The 21,667-nt window shown below is 41.9% G+C and overlaps 1 protein-coding gene across 1 annotated transcript in view; it reads right to left on the reverse strand.

The window, feature by feature from the left end:
• Positions 1-21,667, reverse strand: part of LOC140476345 (factor associated with metabolism and energy-like) — a 52,640-nt gene that overhangs the window by 19,685 nt on the left and 11,288 nt on the right. Inside the window, exon 3 of the mRNA XM_072568802.1 lies at positions 9,337-9,414. Within this exon, the coding sequence (XP_072424903.1) occupies positions 9,337-9,414 (78 nt within the window). The remainder of the gene's footprint in view (positions 1-9,336; positions 9,415-21,667) is intronic.

The following is a 21,667-nucleotide window of genomic DNA, read 5'->3' on the forward strand; positions in this document are numbered from 1 at the left end:
CAGATATCTCAGCAAGGGACCAAGCAATCACTTCCCTAGCTTTCTGCAGAGTTTGAGATTACTCCTGATTAGGTCCCAGGGATTTATTTCATCTTTAAGTGTTTTAAGATGTCCAGCACCTCCTCCTCTGCAATATAGACATTTTTCAAGACTTTGCTATTTAGTTCCTCAAGTTCTCTAGCTTCTATAAACACTGATGCAAAATACTTGTTTAGTATCTTGTTTAGTAGATGTTCTTTACTTGTTTAGTAGATGGGAATCGTGAGAATACTAAAAAAAAAGCTGAGAGAATGAAAATAAATTGGGGTTTCAATTTCAAGTAACTACTTCCTGAATTCCCCATAAGCTTAAATGACAACTTCAAATTCTCACTATTAAGTGGTTTCTGTCCTAATTGCATGCATTGCTATCCCACTATTAGTATTATAATCCCAGATGATGTTACTGTCAGTCAGATCCTAGTCTGAAATCTGGCTTGATAGATTATGTGTTTTTTTAAATAACTGAGGTGGCCTTTCACTGAAACACAATCACGCAATGCTGCATATCTGAATTTAGCAATAAAACAGAAGTTCATTACACAAAAGAAATAAAGGTAAAATAGAATAAACCAAACTGTTTACACAAAACACAATTTCAAGGCTTTTCAAACACGTAGTAAAGTATAATCTCAATTATCCTTACACTATCACTTTACAGTAGTCAAACAGCAGACAGAGTTCTCTTCTCTGTCACAACTATAGATTTGACTTGATTATTTTTTGCAGTTCCTAATCTTTAGAGTTTGCTAGTTTTTTTAATTGACAACCAAGCTTAAACATTCTTACATTCAAATAATCTCTTCAGGGTTTTATCCAAACATTTCTGGCCTAGCACTTTCAAACTGAGCCCTTTTACTCACATAACCTACATCTTATAGTTCTACACTAACTCCTTTCTCTAGGAGAAACTGTTTCTTACATTTAACTTAAACTAGGATTTCAATCAATTTTTCATTTTTTTGAACCAATAGCAAGTTAATACTTTTCACTATTCATTCTGTCCAAACTCTTACAAGGTAAACAAATTCCCACTGTTTTTCCAGAAACTCTCACTCTTGCAGGTTTAAAAGAAAAGATGGGTTCAGAAATGCTGACAAGTTAAACTTTAAGCTCCCTTATATACACAGACTCTCCTACGTGGCTTCAAAACTTGGACTACATGTAGATGATATCTCAAGACCTTTGAGAAGTATCATCAATGCTGTTTGAGATGGATTCTTAGCATCAGTTGGGAGGACTGGCATGCTAACATAAGCATCCTTAAAGCAGCTAAAAGTATCAGGATCAAGGACATGATCATCTGAAACCAACGCCGGTGAGCTGGGCACATGTTTAGGATGCCTGATTTTTGACTGCCAAAGTAAATCAGTTTTGCCTAGCTCAAAGAAGGCCCTTGAAACAGAAGATGTCAAAGGAAGCATTTCAAAGATTCATGAAGGCTTTCCTCAGACAATATGACACTGATATCAATGCATGGGAGACCCTTATTCAAAAGAAATTGATTGGGAGGAAGCTCTTGTATAAATTCTTTCAGGACATCCATTGGCAAGACGATGTGCAAAAAGAAACTGGAGAAACCAAGGGTCAATTCTACCTCCCAGGAACACCTACCAGATGTGTGGTCAGACAATCAATGCTTTGCTATCCATCTGATTATACCCTTGATATCTTTGGGTGATTCCCACTTTCTAGTGCCTATACATTTCAGGTTGAGTTAACAATTAGGGAAAATGCAGCAGTAAGCCAGTGCACTAAAAAAAGCAAATTAGACAGAGTTTTACCAGACCATAGGGCTGGTTTCCCATTAGAGAAAGATAACTTGTGGTGATTTAACCGAAGGGTTACCATGCCTCAGGCAAGGTGAGACATTGAGAAGGACAGTCCTTCCTGATAATGTCAGCTAGTGCAGGAATTAGACCCATGCTGTTAGCATCACTCTGCATTGGAAACCAGCCCTCCAAGCTATCCGAACCCTTAGACAATAAGATTGAATGGCATTGAGGTTAAATAGCTCTTAAGGTTTCAGTTGGCAAAGGATATCTGATTGTCCAATGAAGTCTTTCATTATGGGTAGCAGTTTGAGAGCAATCCGAAGCTATCTCCTTTTGACTCTTTTATCAACAGTTAGCCTCAATGTTTCAGACTGCTAAGCTAACCTGAAATGTTTGTGCATCCCGCATGACAGTGTTGAGCTTGAGAGAGGCACTGCTTTGTGCAGCTTTTCTACATCGACCAATTAGCAATGAGGGAGAGTGGACATACTGTACATTTCACAACCTTGAACAGCTGTGTAATCCTTACACATTGCATTTAGCCTCAGTGTTGATCATATTAAATTGTAATGAGTAAAGTGTAAAATGTTATGAGGGTCATTCCACCTGAAATGTTAAGGCTGATTTCTCTCCAAAATGCTGCCAGACCTACTGAGCTTTACCAGCAATGTCTGTGTTTCTGATTTACAGCATCCACACATCTCTTCCAGGCATGCCCACCTTGAAGAAGTTCTGTTCCTCTCTCTGACTTTCCATTCCAATCTTCTTTCTTGTCCACCACTAATTTCACAGTCATTAATTTCACTGTCACTCCTCGTGTTTGACAAGGTATTTGCTAAAACCCGCTTCCAAAGCCACATCACATTTCTCAGTGACCGCCTCCAGCAGATCTGAGGAAAGGTCACTTGACCAAAACGTGAACTCTGATTTCTCTGCTCAGATGCTGCCAGGCCTGCTGAGCTTTTCCAGCAATTTCTGCTCTTGTAAAGTATAATGCCTTGGTTAAAATCTACAATGTCATGGTTCAAGACTCCCTGATGTCTGATGCTATCTGTAATCGAGGAGTCAGTTGCTTATGAAAGATTAACAATGCTTGGCAATTGCAACTTCTAACATCCAGGGGATGTCTGAAGGGGCTGCTCATCTCTCACATTTGCATGACTGCACTAGGTCCTTTGATCCAGCTTACTGAATGCATGTGGAAAAGCCGCCTGCTCCTCCTGTGCCTGTCTCTGCAGGTTGATCTAGCCATTAATGGCTGAAACCATGGGATCACCTTCTGTCTTGGCCTGAGCAGCTTCCTGTTCTCCTGCAGACTCTGTGTGCTTGGAACTTGCAAAGTTTCTCCCCCTGTGTCAGTGATGTGCTCACCAGGTTGTGCTCCTGAGAGTAACCTAAAGAACCCACTGAGGTGAAGTCGCTGAGGGTGTAGGTGAAAGCCTTGCCACTACCTCCTCTGAGGATTGAATGTCTTTCTCCCCAGTGCTGGAGATGGATCTGAGATGTCTAGCATTAGCCTCTTCAGGACAGATTTTTGTTTGATGATGCTAGTAACTGCATTAGAGAAGAGAGGCAATTAGTTGTTTTACAGGGGTAAATGCTGAGTTAGCATTGATGGCAATGAGAGAGCACTGCAGCATAGCAGAATGAAAATTACTGTTTAATTGCCCATTAAGGTCTCTAGATAAGAGGCCATGCTGTTCTCCAGCCAGCTCAAATATTTTCACCTCATACAGTGTGAGGAATCCAAGTGTGCCACTGTCTGTACTCCCCATCCCAATCCCACCTTTCGACATGTTTGTGGGACAGTCTTTCCTGCAAAGAGACAAAGGAAGGGATCACGTTTGATGGGAGTGGATGGAAGAGCAGTTCATGGTGATGCAGAAGCAGGAAAGACAGTGAAATGTCTCCAGTGAGTAAGCACAGAGGGCAGTGATTGGTGGTTGTTTTGGTAGGATGAGGTGGGTGGAAGCCCTTAAATGAACATGATGTGTAATGAGAGCTGTAATCCATAATACTTGGCGAGAGCCATGTGTGGTACCAGAGTGAGAGTGGTGACTCTCTGACTGTGAGGGTGCAGAGAAAAGATGGCACTTGTGGAGTGCAGAGGATCATTCACCTTCACCCTGCACTTCTGTGCATTACATTTCACTGAGGCCACAGCATTGACGCAGGGCTCTATCCCATTCTAGGCTGGCTTTGTCTGGTAGCATTACCTCTTTTGATAGATAAAGCACTGCTGTCCTCTCCACAATCCTATCCACTAGTATCTCCAGATCTCCGTGAATCAAACAAAATACCAGCTTTCCTTTCTGGGCCATGTCCATTGTGGTGATGGCTAAGAAACATGAAGCACAGTTCCTGGCTTATAACATCTGAAGTGATGTGCAACTGGGCTTTAGCTGTGTCTGCAGCATGAATCTGGAAATTTTCCAGCAGTGGTGAACACTTCCACCTCTTCAGCTGTGCAATTCTCTGAGAAAGTCAACCAAGAGCCTGGATGCTTAATTAATGAGGTGAAAAGTGGAAAAACAAATTTGAGTCAAGTTGCTGTGAATCATGGTTAACAAAACACAAACTCAAATTGGGAAATCCAGCCCCAAATATCCATTCATAGGATTTGCCGATTTCCTTTTAGACCTCAAATTCCCCCAGAACCCAGGACTGGGAACTAGCAAGTGCCAACCAACAGAGTACAGAGGGAGCCCACAGACCCCATGGTGACACCTCCATGACAGGCAGCAACCCACTACTGGTACTAGCTCAGGCCAAAGCCAAGACCCACTTCTCCAGAGCTGATCTTCAGCTGCCTACTGAGCGGTACCACTGGCTACTGCACCTTGCAATGTTTGCCACGTCAAGCCAGTTGAGGCCAGAACCGCACCACAGTCGACACTCTGCAGCTGGCCATCACTGACCGAGACCATCCTCCCCCCAGCTCCAGCTGTCTAAAGCAATGACAGCAGCTCAACAATCTGTTGGGAGGACTCACCAGATCCCGGTGCAAAGCTATATCCAACATCCAGACTGTGCTGCTGGACAACCGAGCCAGGTAAAGATCAGGAAAAGAAACGCAGGAGAAAAGGGAGCTGTGATTGGAGGAACCGGAGCAGGGATGAGGGAGACACTGAATCTGTGGGTGGAATCGGGCCAGTATCTTATCAGTGTTTATCAGCCAGTATCTGAGAGACGCCTTACCTGGTGGCAGCCTGTTAAACCTGGATGGCAAAGAAACACCATGTGAAGGACAGTTCCTGGCTTATAACATCTGAAGTGGTGTGCAACTGGGCTTTAGCTGTGGTGCTTGCAGTGGTGAACGTTTCTACCCCTTCTGTGCAATTCACAGAGAAAGTCAACCAAGAACCTGGATGCTTAATTAATATGGTGAAAAGTGGAGTCCCCTGGAATCCAGACTCCATAGCCAGCAGTTCTGTGCTTCCTTGGCTGCTGGTGGAACATCACTCTGGAGTCCCAAGAGAACACAGTGATGCGGTCAGGTGTTCCTTGGGTTGGAGGTTGTGAGAAAAGAGAAACAGAGATGTAAATTGCAAAAGTCAGGATCTCGTTCCCAGCAGGCAACCTCCTGCCTGACGTCCACTTCTCTAATCAGGCACTTTGATACCTGATTCCTGTGCATGAGGACTACTCCAGGGTTTCAAACTGTCCATGGATTAACACTACTGTGAATGTCACATGATGCCAGGCTTGCCTGCAGCTACAAGTTAATCCCAAAGATGGTGGGTTAAGTCTCTCAGTGGTCACTTAAAGGTCTTAACTGGTTACGGAGCAGGAAGGTCGAAATGCATCTTCCCATACAGAATGTGACGCTAATGGAGGCAGGAAATGTTTGGGTAAGTTCCTGCTCTACCTACTCAGCTCCACGCACCTTGGGGGGATGGAAGATTCAACCTTGTGATTGGAAGAGCAGCTCATCACAGATTCTGTCTCCTGCACTCGTGGCTCTTTCAATCAAAATGCAGATGGGTGATCGTCCTTCAACAGTTTGCCTCCGTCATTGAGTTTTTGGTAGCGGTGTACAGATTTTCCAATGGCAATTTGCCAATCACGTCCATGGAGTTTGAATCCTGCTCCATGGCCCAATTTGCCCAACCTAGTGAGTATTAGCAGCATTTTGCCTTTGTGCTCCAATACTCTTACGGTTACTCCTTTCTGCATTGTGTTACCAATAACAAATTCTTTCTGGAACCTACATCTTGGCAATTTACAGTAGTCGGATTCTTTGTTTTTAAAACTGCACCCAGAGATTTTATCACCTCTCAACAGGACATGCATTGGAGAACACAACATTCAGTACACCATGGAAACAACAAAAAAGTCCAATCCAAGTTATTCTTCTTTCCTGAAGTTTTACCTAGAAAGTGACACTGTCACATACATGTATATCTGACAAATCCCACATGAAAATAGTCATAGCTTTGTGATTCATTGGTATTCTCTATAACCTTAAACAATACCGTTGTAAATCTCTTTGTGCACAATATGAAATGTATTCCTAAATCACCAACTTCTGATGGAAGGTGAAATGATAAGTGCTAAACAAGTTGTATTGTATTAAAAAGCTGAAAGATTTGCCAAAATTACTGAAAATCAGTGCAAAGAAAGATAAACTGAACAAGCTCTCCACAAGATTCAAAACTTTATGTAACAAATATTCTCCATTAGATCTCACAGAATACAGGGAGAACTAGCCATTTGGATACTGGCTCAAAGGTAGAAGACAGAGAGTGGTGCTGGAGGGTTGTTTTTCAGACTGGAGGCCTGTGACCAGTGGAGTGCCACAAGGATCGGTGCTGCATCCTAAACTTTCTGCATTTACATAAATGATTTGGATGCGAGCATAAGTGGTACAGTTAGTAAGTTTGCAGATGACACCAAAATTGGAGGTGTAGTGGACAGCGAAGAGGGTTACCTCAGATTACAACAGGATCTTGATCAGATGAGCCAGTGGATTGAGAAGTGGCAGATGGAGTTTAATTCAGATAAACGCGAGGTGCTGCATTTTGGGAAAGCAAATCTTAGCAGGACTTATACACTTAATGGTAAGGTCCTAGGGAGTGTTGCTGAACAAAGAGACCTTGGAGTGCAGGTTCATAGCTCCTTGAAAGTGGAGTCACAGGTAGATAGGATAGTGAAGGCGGCGTTTAGTATCCTTTCTTTTATTGGTCAGAGTATTGAGTACAGGAGTTGGGAGGCCATATTGCAGCTGTACAGGACATTGGTTAGGCCACTGTTGGAATATTGCATGCGTTTCTGGTCTCCTTCCTATCAGAAAGATGTTGTGAATCTTGAAAGGGTTCAGAAAAGATTTACAAGGATGTTGCCAGGGGTGGAGGATTTGAGTATAGGGAGAGGCTGAACAGGCTGGGGCTGTTTTCCCTGGAGCATTGGAGGCTGAGGGGTGACCTTATAGAGGTTTACAAAATTATGAGGGGCATAGATAGGGTAAATAAGCAAAGTCTTTTCCCTGTGGTCGGGGAGTCCAGAACTAGAGGACATAGGGTTAGGGTGAAAGGGGAAAGATATAAAAGAGACCTACAGGGCAACTTTTTCATGCAGAGGGTGGTACATGTATGGAATGAGCTGCCAGAGGAAGTGGTGGAGGCTGGTACAATTGCAACATTTAAAAGATATTTGGATGGGTATATCAATAGGAAGGGTTTGGAGGGATATGGGCTGGGTGCTGGCAGGTGGGACTAGATTGGGTTGGGATATCTGGTTGACATGGACGGGTTGGACTGAAGGGTCTGTTTCCGTGCTGTACATCTCCATGACTCGATGAGTCTATGAGTTGGTTAGTAAGCAGCACAGTTTAACACCTTTCATCTTTTTCTGACATTGGTTACTTTGCAAAAACTGAGTAATTTCAGACTGTATCTTTGATTGAAATATCTTTTCAGGACCTGTGTCCGAATTAGTTTATTAAGCATTGTTATCATATACAGTGGTGTCAATGTTATATGATCTTCTCAAATACTCAAAAAAATTCAATTTCTATTTACCTTAGCAAACATTAAAATCCCATTCAGTCCATAAAAGATGAGGGTTGGAGCTGAGGGGAGCAGTATAAAAGGTTTGGATGTGTCTTGATTATTGTAACATAATAAATGAGACAGTGAGTGAAACAGAGCAGTGTTGAAGGCAAGTTGGGAGTGGAATGAAATAGTGTGAATGGCAAGGATAAATATGAAACAGAGTGATGCAAAGGTGTCATGCTGGTTATACTGCTCTGCTCCACTCACATCCACTCCTGTGGTACTGCTCCTTTCCTGTTCTGGACTGGAATTGTGCAGGCAGGGTGTGGGAGCAGACTGCTTTCTGGCTCAGGCTAAAGTGTTGAGCAGTGGAGCTTCCACCTCTTGGTGGGAAGAATTCCCACCACAAAGCTGCTAGCCCATCAGTCCTGGTCATGCCAAGAGCTCAGAAGGCCCACTGGATCTCACAGTGAGATAAGTCAGGTGTTTGGGGCCACAAGGGTTGAGCCACCTTAGGGAAGGCAAGAAGATAGGAACTAAGATATTGTACTAAGTTCAGAGAGACACACCGCCAGGTCCCAAAATCCCTGAATATAGCACCCCATTTCCTTCACACACTTATAAAATCTTTTTTCTACAAATAGCCTTTCCTTTCCCAGCCAAGTGTCCATGCAAACTATATAATGGCATGGGCAGCATATTATTTTGGTCAAGTCTAACTGACCTTTGCTTACTCATTTAAAATCGTACTCATTTAAACCTAATATATTACAGAAATGGTTAGGAAGGTTTTAGGCTAACTACCTGATTTGTGTTACATGCGACCCTCCAAACACCCATTAGGGGCACGTCAAATCCAGTCTCTAGCTTCAACTTTTATCCATTTTGGGCTGAATTGACTGCCTCCTTCACCAAGCATTAAAATCAGGGGTGAGCCCATGTGAGTTTGGCCAGTTTACCTTGTAATCATTTAACGACTTTAATTGACTGAAGCTATGACTTGTGCTCCAAATGAGAGGAGCCCCTAACTCCGAGAACTGGAAGCCAGTAAAATGATCAGCAGCTCTCTTGTTCCAGTATCACTGAAAGGAGTGGCCATGGCTGGCACCATATTGATTTCCCCAAACAAGAGAAATCAGGAGGACAGAACATGCTGACTGTGTGTCTTTCTGTGGAGTTAATCTAGCAGGGCTTGGCAAGAGGGTTCCTGGATTGGACAGAGCAGGCAGCAGGGGAAACACAGGTTAAAGTCATTCTTGTCAAGGGGCTTCCAAAAAGTCTTCAAGAACGATAGGGTGGAGTGATGAGATGTCGTCAAATTCAGCTTTACCTTTGTACTATCTAGTCACTGTCTAGACTGAGGTATGCCTTATGATGTGTCCCATGAAGGAAGTGTTGATGCAAATTATATAATGTTGGAACATCAAAATTTCTGTTCTTTTCTAGTTGTAAAACCTGTCCACATTATCACCATTGTTTTGACTCTAATATAATATAGTCGATGCATTCAATTAATGTGGAATAATTCACCTGAGTTTTGCATGCTCGTTGCCTTCCTTCAGATTTCTCAGAGGTGATCACTGTACCGCAATTAATGGGTTCAAGTTTCTAAAATACAGAGAACGAAACAAATATAAAATATTTCAGCTGACATTTAACTTAATGACAGGCAAGTAATTGGTCAGACCTGTACTAAACAACATGACCCATATAAATGTTGGCCGATAATGAATATAACTCTGATGTCAGCAAAACTAAAATTTCAGCTGAAGAAGGTGACTTCTCACCAATTGCTTTTTTGAATTGATAGTTACGTTTTTTTCAATAATGTGGCCTTAATATAACATAATGGTTGTTTTTAGTTGTGAACTAACATAAAGGGAATTATAATAATTGTAAAGAAATGCTATAATTAAACTACTGTATAGTGATAGTATCCCACCTTTGTAAAATTGTATTTGGTCTTAGTTTGGTTTGATTGGGGAAGAAGCTAGTTCATGCTAATTAACCGGTGTTAATTCATGAGAAATAATCTGACAGTTTTTCTTGTGATGTGGATGAAATTGTATATTTGTATCCCTGAGTTTTTTTGTATCTAATTCGGTCATTTCTTCGACAACGTAATGGTTGTGTTCTTGTGCGATCCTGCACAATGTAGAAATAGTGCAATAAAAATAGCACTTAAAGTGCTGGCGATGTAATTGCATTATAGCCAACACATGTTTTAAAAGTTCACACTTTAGAAACAGTGTCACTATTCATCAATCGCTTTAAAGCCAATTCACATTGGCAAAACACGCATTACAGCAGAACGACCTGTACAATAAGTAGGGTCAATAACAAGATCACATCCTCTTCTCTTCAGCTACAGTGTGCTGCATATATATTGAACTATGGCCTCTGCCTCAAATGCTGCATTAAGTTGCAAATAGTGGGAAGCTCACTGGGCCACTCAAATATTCTCATAATAAATGAGGCCTCAGCCCAGAGGCTCCTTTCTTTATGAAATTGAAGGGTCTGTTGCTGAAATTTTAATCTAAGTTTGTATTTGCTTTAAGATATACAAAATGACATTGAAAAAGATAGCAAAGGGATTATTGTTGACTATTTGGGAACTGATTTTCCAAATACACACTTTCACATGCAAACTCACCTGTTAAAAGTAATCACTTGAACAATTACCTTTCTGAGCATAAAGGTGCAAGTACTATTGCTGGAGAAATTAACGTGAACGTCTAAAATAGTGTTGTGAAATACCACTACCGTTTTGACAGTGATTGCACTTTAATGTACTTCAATGGCTGTTAAATGCTTTGAGATCATTGATAATTATGAAAGGTGGCATATTCACTTTGTAAAACAGTAATATGGCTAATGAAATAATTGCTGGAAAAGCGCAGCAGGTCAGGCAGCATCCAAGGAGCAGGAGAATCAACATTTTGGGCATAAGCCCTTCTTCAGGAATGAAGGGCTCATGCCCGAAACGTCAATTCTCCTGCTCCTTGGATGCTGCCTGACCTGCTGCGCTTTTCCAGCAACACATTTTCAGCTCTGATCTCCAGCATCTGCAGTCCTCACTTTCTCCTAATGAAATAACAGAACCTATTAAAGGAGCATAGAGTCATTGAGTCATAGAGATGTACGGAAAACCACGTTAGGGAACTGGAGCTGGAGCTGGATGAATGTTGGATCATTTGGGAAGTGGAGGGGTTATTGTGAGGAGTTACAGGGAGATAGTCACACCTCAGGTGCAAGAAAAAGGCAGATGGGTTAGAGTGAGAGGATGGAAAGGAAACCGGCAGGCAGTGCAGGGAACACCTGTGGCTGTTCCCCTCAATAACAAGTGTACCATTTTGGATACTGTTGAGGGGGACAACTTACCAGGGGTAAGCCATGGGGAACAGGTCTCTGGCACAGAGTCAGTCCCTGTTGCTCAGAAGGGAAGTGGGGAGATGAGCAGAGCATTAGTCACTGGGGACTCCATAGCGGTGGGGACAGATAGGAGGTTCTGTGGAACTGAGAGAGACTCACAGTTGGTGTGCTGCCTCCCAGGTGCCAGAGTTCGTGATGTGTCAGATAGTGTTCTCAGGATCTTTGAGGGGGAGGGGAAGCAGCCACAAGTCGTGGTCCACATTAGCACCAATGACATAGGTAGGAGGAGAGATGGGGATTTAAGTCAGAAATTCAGGGAACTAGGGTGGAAGCTTAGTGGGAGAACAAACAGAGTTGTTATCTCTGGTTTGTTGCCTGTGCCATGTGCCAGGGAGGCAAGGAATATGGAGAGAGAAGTGTCAAACACCTGGCTACAAGGATCATACAGGAGGGAGGGTTTCGGATTCCTGAATAATTGGGGCTCATTCTGGGGTAGGTGGAACCTTTACAAATGGGATGGTCTATATCTGAATCAGAGGGGTACCAATATCCTTGGGGGAGGAGGGGGGGTGGCGAAATTTGCTAATGCTATTCGGGAGGGTTTAAACTAATTCAGCAGGGGGGATGGGAACCTGAATTACAGTTCCAGTATACAGGAGCTTGAGAGTAGTGAGGTCAGAAATGAAGTTTCAAGGTCACAAGAGCTCACCACCAAGCAGGATAGTGGTTTGAAGTGAGTCTACTTCAACTCGTCAACTCCAGGATCATCCAGAATTAGATGGGTGAACTTGCAGCATGGGTTGGTACCTGCGACTCCAATGTTGTGGCCATTTCAGAGACATGGATAGAGCAGAAACAGGAATGGTTGTTGCAAGTTCTGGGATTTAGATGTTTCATTAAGAACAGAGGACATGGCAAAAGAGGGGAAGTTTGTCATTGTTAGTCAAGGACAGTATTATGGTGGGAGAAAGGACATTTGAGGACTCATCTACTGAGATAGTATGAGCTGAGGTTAGAAACAGAAAAGGAGAGGTCACCCTGTTGAGAGTTTTCTACAGGCCTCCAAATAATTCCAGAGATGTAGAGGAAAGATAGCAAAGATAATTCTGGATAGGAGCGAGAGTAACAGGGTAGTTGTTATGGGTGCCTTTAACTTTCCAAATATTGGCTGGAAATACTGTAGTTCGAGTACTTTACTTGGGTCCGTTTTTGTCCAATGTGTGCAGGATTGTTTCCTGACACAGTATTTAGACAAGCCAACAAGGTGCTTTGGATTTGGTTCTGGGTCATGATCCTGGCCAGGTGTTAGATTTGGAGGTAGGTGAGCACTTTGGTGAGCACAATAGTGACACAATTCAATTAGGTTTACTTTAGCGATGGAAGGGATAGTTATATACCGCAAGGCAAGAGCGATTGCTGGAGGAAAAGGTGATTATGTTGCAATTAGGCAAGATTTAGGATGCATAAGGTGGGGAAGGAAACTGCAGGGGATGGGCACAATTGAAATGTGGAGCTTATTCAAGGAACAGCTATTGCAGGTCCTTGATAAGTATATACCGTCAGGCAAGGAAGAAGTTGTCAAGCGTGGGAGCCATGGTTTACTAAAGAAGTTAAATCTCTTGTCAAAAGGAAGAAGAAGGCTTATGTTAGGATGAAACATGAAGGCTCAGTTAGCGCACATGAGAGTTACAAGTTAGCCAGGAAAGACCTAAAGAGAGAACTAAAGAGCCAGGAGGGGACATGAGAAGTCATTGACAGGATCAAGGAAAACTCTAAAGCTTTCTATAGGTATTTCAGGAATAAAAGAATGACTACAGAAAGATTAGGGCCAGTCAAGGATAGTAGTGGGAAATTGTGCATGGAGTCCCAGGAGATAGGGGGAGTGCTAAATGAACATTTTTCGTCAGTATTCACACTGGAAAAAGACAATGTTGTCGAGGAGAATACTGAGATACAGGCTACTAGACGAGGCGGGATTGAGATTCACAAGGAGAAGGTATTAGCAATTCTGGAAAGTGTGAAAATACATAAGTCCCCTTGACTGGATGGAATTTATCCTCAGATTCTCTGGGTAGCTAGGGAGGAGATTGCAGAGTCTTTGGTTTTGATCTTTATGTCATCAGGATGACAGGAATAGTGCCAGAAGACTGGAGGATAGCAGATGTTGTCCCCTTGTTCAAGACCCTGGTAATTATAGACCAGTCAGCGATATTTCGGTTGTGGGTAAAGTGTTGGAAAAGGTTATAATCATCTAGAGAGGAATGAATTGATCAGGGATAGTCAACACAGTTTTGTGAAGGCCAGGTCATGCCTCACAAACCTTAGTAGGTTCTTTGAGATGGTGATCAAACAGGTGGATGAGGGTAAAGCAGTTGATGTAGTGTATATGGATTTCAGTAAAGCAATTGATAAGGTTCCCACAGCAGGCTATTGCACAAAATACGGTGTTATGATGGCTAATTTTTTCTTAAGGGGGGAGGAGTTATGAAGATGTGGGTATACCTTTAAGAGAGTTAAAAGCAGCAGAACTACCATACCCAGCACCAAGTGTACTCAGAAATGGTAACAATGTAATACTGGGTTGAACCACTCGATTGTTTTGTTGCTTGGAGACAAAAGCAAATTTGAATTTCGCCAATATCAAACTCCAATCAAGATTGAATTGAGCAGATTGACAATCTTAAAAGCCAATGACACAATCCGATGCTCTGGAGTGTAAGACTGGGCAAAATTGAACAGTTGAGAGGAGAACTGCCACAGCTCAGCATGTAAACAGACTGTTTGAAAATAGCTCTCTCTCTTAAAAGTACCTTTTCATTCAGTAACCTGTAACACAGAAATCCCTAACAAGATGAAAAGAAGACACAGAAAAATCTACAGCTGCCTGGTTTTGAGATATGAAGTGTTGTTTTTGTAAAATTTAATTGGGAGTTTTATCGGACTAGTATCATAGAAGGGAAAGTAATAGATAGGTTAGAGAAAGAAACTGTAAATAGTGGTTAGTTAATTATTCTCTGTTATACTTTAAGAAATAAAGTTGTTAATTTTTACTTTATATAGTTCTTGGCCACTCAGATTTTACAGATTACTGCATGGGATAAATCTTTCTGTGTTGCTGGTTTTTAAATTAAGCAGGAGAGTGTACCCTGTGTCATAACAATGGAGGCATGGGATTGAGGGTGATTTAGCAGTTTGGATCAGAAATTAGCTAGCTGAAAGAAGACAGAGGGTGGTGGTTGATGGGAAATACTCATCCTGGAGTTCAATTACTAATGGTGTACTGCAAGCAATATTTCTGGGGCCACTGATGTTTACCATTTTTATAAATGACCAAGCTGAGGGCATAGAAGAATGGGTTAGTAAATTTGCTGATGTCACTAAGGTCGGTAGAATTGTGGATAGTGCTGAAGGATGTTGCAGGTTACAGAGGAACATCGTAAGCTGCAGAGCTGGGCTGACAGGTGGCAAATGGAGTTTAATGTGGAAAGGTGTGAGGTGATTCACTTTGGAATGAACAACAGCAATAAAGAGTACTGGGCTAATGGTAAGATTCTTGGTAGTGTAGATGAGCAGAGAGATCTTGGTGTCCATGTACATAGATCCCTGAAAGTTGCCACCTAGGTTGATAGGGTTGTTAAGAAGGTATTAGGTGTGTTAACTGTTTTTTGGTAGAGGGATTGAGTTTTGGAGCCATGCTACAACTGAACAAAACTCTGGTGCAGCCACATTTGGAGTATTGTGTACAGTTCTGGTCACGTTATAGGAGGGATATGGAAGCTTTGGAAAGGGTTCAGAGGAGATTTAGTAGGTTGTTGCCTGATGTGGAGGGGACGACTTATGAGGAAAGGCTAAGGGACTTGAGGCTGTTTTCGTTAGAGAGAAGGTTAAGAGGTGACTTAATTGAGACATATAAGATATCAGAAGGTTAGATAGGGTGGACAGTGAGAGCCTTTTTACTCGGACGGTAATAGCTAGCATGAGGGGACATAGCTTTAAATTGAGGGGTGATACATATAGGACAGATGTCAGAGTTAGTTTCTTTACTCAGAGTAGTAGGGGCATGGAACGCACTACCTGCAACTGTGGTAGAGTCACCATCTTTAAGGGCATTTAAATGGTCATTAGATAAACATCTGGATGAAAATGGAATAGTGTAGGATAGATAGGCTTCAGATTGATTCCACAGGTCAGTGTGACATCGAGGGCCGAAGGGCCTGTACTGCACTGTCATGTTAGATGTTCTACATCATGGAAACGGACCCTTCGGTCCAACCTGTCCATGCTGACCAGATATCCTAACTTAATCCAGTCCCATTTGGCAGCATTTGGCCCATATTCTTCTAAACCCTTCCTATTTATATGCCAATCCAGACACTGTTTAAATGCTATAATTGTATCAGCCTCCACCACTTCCTCTGGTAGATCACCCCATACTCACACTACCCTCTGCATGAAAAAGTTGCTTCTTAGATCCCTTTTAACTTTTTCCCCTCTTACTCTAAACCTATTCCCTCTAGTTCTAGACTTCCACACCCCTGGGAAGAGATTTTGTCTGTTTACCCTATCCATGCCCCTCATGATTTTATAAACATCTATAAGGTCACCCTCAGCCTCCGACAAGGAAACAGCCTCAGCCTATTCAGCCTCTCCCTATAGCTCAAACCTTCTACCTCTGACAACATGCTTGTGAATCTCTTAGGAACCCTTTCAAGTTTCACAACATCTTTCCTATCGGAAGGAGACCAGAATTGCAAACAGTATTCCAATAGTGGCCTAACCAATGTCCTGTACAGCTGCAACATGACCTTCCAACTCCTTTACTCAATGCTGTGACCAATAAAGGAAAGCATACCAAACGCCTTCTTCATTATTCTATCTAACTGCGACTTCACTTTCAAGGAGCTATGAACCTGCACTCCAAGGTCTCTTTGTTCAGCAACACTCCCCAGGACATTACCATTAAACACATCCTGCTCTGATTTGCTTTTCCAAAATGCAGCACCTGACATCTATCTAAATTAAACTCAATCTGCCACTCTTCAGTCCATTGGCCCATCTGATCAAGATCCTGTTGTACTCTGAGGTAACTTTCTTCAGTGCTTATATTCATATAATCAGTCGTAACATGTTACATTGTGTTCAGCTATATTTCTTCTTTCATAGCTTGGATACAATTTAATATGAAAATATCAGATAAATCTAAGAAAGTTGTGTAAAGGATTGAAGAGCTGAAAATTAAAGAAATCCAAACAATGGACTGCGAGTCCACTTTGAGTCTGGACTGTTTTCAATTCAGCCAAGAAACACAGGGTACCCAGTTCTCTTTTAAGTTGCACTTAATCCTTATCCAGTTTAGAAATTGTGGACCTGCAAGGTTTTAGAAGTTTGAAGAAGTTAAAATCCAAAATTAGTACCCCTGTTAACTTTAGCTACTTCAAGAAAGTGAGTATTTTTAGGAACGAGGATTCAAAAATTATGTATGGCCCATAAATGTAAGTAAAAAGGTGCCACCACATGCATAATGACTATGTGGTATAACAAATCTTTTCCAGCAGCCTACTTCGTGACATGACAGCAGTTATTAACACTGACCATTCACAGCTCAAGGTGAGGTCCCTTGTTCAAGTACTGTGTGGATTGAAAGTCATAGTCTGAAAAATTAACTTCTTTTTGTCCCTCCTCAAGAATGTTACCAAATCTGACTATTTTTCATATTTGCTGTTTTTCAGTAGATTCCAACATCTGCAGCATTTTGTTTAAGCCATATGGATTGTTATTTACTCATCTACTTGGAGAAAGGCAGTGGAATGGTAGTAATGTCACTAGACTTGTAATCCAAAGACACAAACTAGTGTTCTAAGAACATGGGTTCAAATCCCACTACAATGCACGGTGCAATTTGACTTCAAATTAATAAATCTGGAACTAAAAGCTAGTTAAATGGTAACAATTTGTTGTTACAAATACATCTGCTTCATTAGTAATGTTCTTTAGAGCAGGAAATCTACCACCCTTACCTGGTCTGGCCTACATTTGCTGCCAGAACCTTTGCAATAAGATACTAAAAAATAGAAACCAGATAGACCATTGGCATTGACTCTGGCATCTGAAATGGCAACAGCAGACTTTGCAAACTGCCCCTTGTTAACAACTGATAGCTTGTGCTAAAATTAGGAGAGAAAGTGAGGACTGCAGATGCTAGAGATCAGAGCTGAAAATGTGTTGCTGGAAAAGCGCAGCAGGTCAGGCAGCATCCAAGGAGCAGGAGAATCGTCAGGAGAATCCTGCTCCTTGGATGTTGCCTGACCTGCTGCGCTTTTCCAGCAACACATTTTCAGCTAAAATTAGGAGAGCCCATCTACACACTATTCAAGCAACAGCCAGACATTCTCATCCTCACTGTCTCGTGCCTTGCTGTAAATGTGTCAGATATTACCATTCCCATTCCTGGGCGTATCCTGTCCCACTGCCAAAGGTGATGCCACAATGGTACACAACTGTGAGTCCAGACCCCCATAAAGTTTCATAATATCAGGTCAAACATGGACAAGGAAACTTCATACTGATGAATCAGTAGCTCCCCCTAGCCTCCTGCCATGTTGAACATCAACTGCAAGAAGCAGTGAGGGCACAGAATGAATTCTGTTTGTGGTAACTTCAAGAGTGGCACAGGAATGTCTCAACTGATCGACTTGACAGCGTATGCCCTGAAGGAGACAGATGCTCGGCTGGGGTTGCAACTGGTGATAAGAGATGCAACAACTTGAACTCAACCTCACTAAAGGTAAAATCACCACTGTCTTATCAGACCATAAGGCTGCTCTTCCATTTCAGAGAGACAACTGGTGATGGTTTATTGAGGGTCATCATGCCTCAGGTGAGGTGAGAGATTGAGAAGAAGAATCCTTCATGGTAATCTTGGCCACTGCGGGAATTGAACCCACAGTATTGGCTGCCAACCGAGCCAACCAACTCCCTTCATCTTCACTACTTTACTTGTCATAGATGCACCTGTCCATGACAGTACTAGTAAGAGTGACGACTGTACAGTTCTTGTGGAGACAAAGTCTCATTATAACTTTGCAGATAAACTCTATTGTGTTATGTGGCACTACCACCATGTTAAAATGGATACATTTTAAAGAGCACCAGAAACATAAACTTGACTGTCCATGGGGGACTGTGGGCCATTTGCCATGGAAAGATTGTTTTCAACCACAACCTCATAGGCTGGCTATCCCTACACTCTATCATTACCACAGAGTCAGGGAATCATGTTATGGACTAGGCCAGGCCACTCAACACATTCTTAAGCAGGCAGCCCCAGACCATAACTTTGCAATTTGTTTCGGTAAGTGTACAGTGAAAATTACCTGAATTAAGTTAGCTAGGTTGACTACTAGATTTTAAAACAGACAAAACTTTATTCACAAAATTACACAATGAAACATAAAGAACAGAATAGAGAACCCCTATAGAACTCACTCTGTCCAAACTAGACTTAATTATGCTGTTCCGAATATACATATCAGTCCCAATAAGCAAACTCCCTTTATAATCCAGTATAAATGGAACATGTGCCTATAGATTGAAGTTGAAGTACAGAAAGAGAGAGAGAGAGTTTCCACGCAGCTCACTGTTGAACACCTCACCAATTCAGGACTGAACTAAACTGTTCAGCTAGAGAGCTGATCACTCCCCTTTCTTTATACAAGTCACTTCTAAAACATGACCACTTTGGCCTGAAGTCTCATCTGTTTACATATAAACAAAAGGCCTCTCAAAATCCTTTTCATCTCTGTACCAAACCAGACTGATCGGAGTCTGGCATGGTTTATGACCCTTCTGAAAAAAATCAAGGACAGAGTCTCCTTGAGCCAAGAAACAGCTTTTAGAAAGAAAAAGGGACTAGCTTTGCCACAATCAGCCCTGATTGAATGAAAAATGCAAAGGACATGCCAGGATCACTATCAGGACCCAGGGCCTTTGCTGTTTCCAGTAATTTCAGCCATTCTTTGATATTATGTGGAGTGAATTGAATTGGTTCAATCGTCAACGACTTCTGGAGGAGACCAGATGGATCAAATACTTGGCACTTCTTGGTAAAGATGCATACAAATCCTTAAGCCTTGTTTTTTTACTGTAATGGGTTAGACTCTACCATTATTGAGAATGGGGATATTTGTGAAGCCTCCTCCTCCTATTAGTTGTTTAATTGTGTACCACCATTCATAACTGAATGTGGCAGAACTGGAAAGTCTCAATCTTATCTGTTGGATATGGAATCACATAGCCCTGTCCATTGCATACTGTTGCAGCTGTTTGGCATCCAATAGCTTCACCGAGTTGACACCACAATTTTAGGTATGCCAGGTACTGTTCCTAACAGGCCCTCCTGCAAAAAAATCAGGGTTGGCTCTCCAGTTTTGTCATAAAGCTCCTAGAATCATACAGCACAGAAACAGACCTTTTGGTCCAATCAGTCCATGCCGACCATAATCCCAAAGTAAACTAGTCCTTCTGCCTCTGCCTGGCCCTTATTCCTCCAAATGTTCCTTATTCATGCACTTATCCAAATGCCTTTTAGATGTTGAAATTGTACCCACATTTACCACTTCCTCTGATAAACTGCACATTTATCCAAATTAAACTCCATCTGTCAAGATCTCTTTGTAATCTTAAGACAACCTTCTTCATTGTCCATTATGCTGCCAATTTTGGTATCATCTGCAAACTTACTAACCATGCTTTCTATATTCTCATCTAAATCATTTATATAAATGTCAAATAAAATCAGACCCAACATCCATCCCTGAGGAACAGGCCTTCTGTCCAAAAAAACCTCTCTCTATCTCCTGCCGTTAAGCCAATTTTGTATGCCACTGGCAAGCTCACCCTGAATCCCATGTAATCTAACTTTTTGAATTAGGCCACCATGTGGAACCTTGTGAAAGGCTTTACTAACGTCCAAGTAAACGGTGTCTACCACTCTGCCCTCAACAATCTTTTTGGTTACTTCCTCAAAAAACTCAATCAAATTTGTGAGATATGGTTTCCCTTGCACACAAGCATGCTGACTATCCCTATTCATTCTTTGCTTCTCAAAATGCATAAAACTCCCATATTTTGGAATCACTTCTAACAACATGCCCACCACTGAAGTCAGACTCACAGGTCTATAGTTTCCAAGATTCCTATATTCCTTTTTAAACAAAGGCACAACGTTAACCACTCTCCAATTACCTGTCACCCTCTTGGTAGTTGTTTACGTATTTCTGAAAGGGGCCCTGTAATTTCCTCTGTAACTTCCCACAATGTCCTGGGATACACTAGATCAGGTCCTGGAGATTGACCCATCTTTGTATTTTCTAAGACCTCCAGCACTTCGTCTTTTGTAATGTTGGTTTCCAAAACATCCATATTTATTTCTCTGCACTCTCTATTGTCCAGTTCTTTCTCCACAGTAAAGACTGATGTGAAATATTCATTTAATATCTCTCCCATCTCATGAAGTTCAACACAAAGAAAACCTCTTTGATCATTAAAGATACTTTTCTCTCTCTCTAGTTGCTCTCTTAATGTACTTGTAGAATCTCCCTGGATTATCCTTAACCTTATCTGCCAAGGCTATCTCACATCCCCTCTTTGCCTTCCTGATTTCCTTTTTAGGGATGCCCTTGCACTCTTTGTACTGTAATCTAGAAAAATAGGTTAATAACAAATACAAGATCAGTCTCAGAAACCTTAGTTACGACCCTGTTTGGACTAAGGAGTATACATGTACAATTGGAGGAGTCTTCCTGAGAACCTCAGGGCCAGGAGCATTCTCCATTGAAGCAGTTGAGTTCAGGCTGTAAATCTACACAGCTAGCAGTGAAAAGGATTGACGTTGAAACTGCACTGCACTTTTCAACATCTTCTGCAGCATTCCAAGATTTAAAAAGTCATTGGGAGAGAGTGGCACATGTCTGAGATTGGGGTGATGTTGGGGTGTCAAGTGGGTTTCTGGCAGTCAGAGGGGTGGTCTGGTGTCTGTGCAATGTCAGTTTAAGTACTTGAGAAGGTCACTTCTACCATGAGCCAGGAGTTACACAATGTTTAGTTCTATTTGGATAGAAATGGAATACTGTGCTCATGTGCTTTCTGTAGCCATGTGGCCTATGCCATAATCCATATTCACTGCAGGCAGCCACCACACAGGCAGATCTAATGAAGACAGAGGGCAAGAAACATTGTCCTAGATACTCCAAATACTGTTGGAACAGATTCAACTTACGATAATCCTGTTAAACATTACCCATTTACTTGTTGCAGATTTCTCCAGCCAATATTCTGAGTCTGGTCTGGCGTGAATGCATCCATTGGAGATAACGAGAGAGAAGTCCAACCAATGTCAGAGTAACATTACAGATCAGGACATGCCGCTTTTTTATGACAATGATGTCGTTTTTCTGGTTTTGAGGTGTCGGTGTTGAACTGGGATGTACAA

This window comes from Chiloscyllium punctatum, chromosome 4 (assembly GCF_047496795.1).
Source record: "Chiloscyllium punctatum isolate Juve2018m chromosome 4, sChiPun1.3, whole genome shotgun sequence".
Lineage (NCBI taxonomy): Eukaryota > Metazoa > Chordata > Chondrichthyes > Orectolobiformes > Hemiscylliidae > Chiloscyllium > Chiloscyllium punctatum.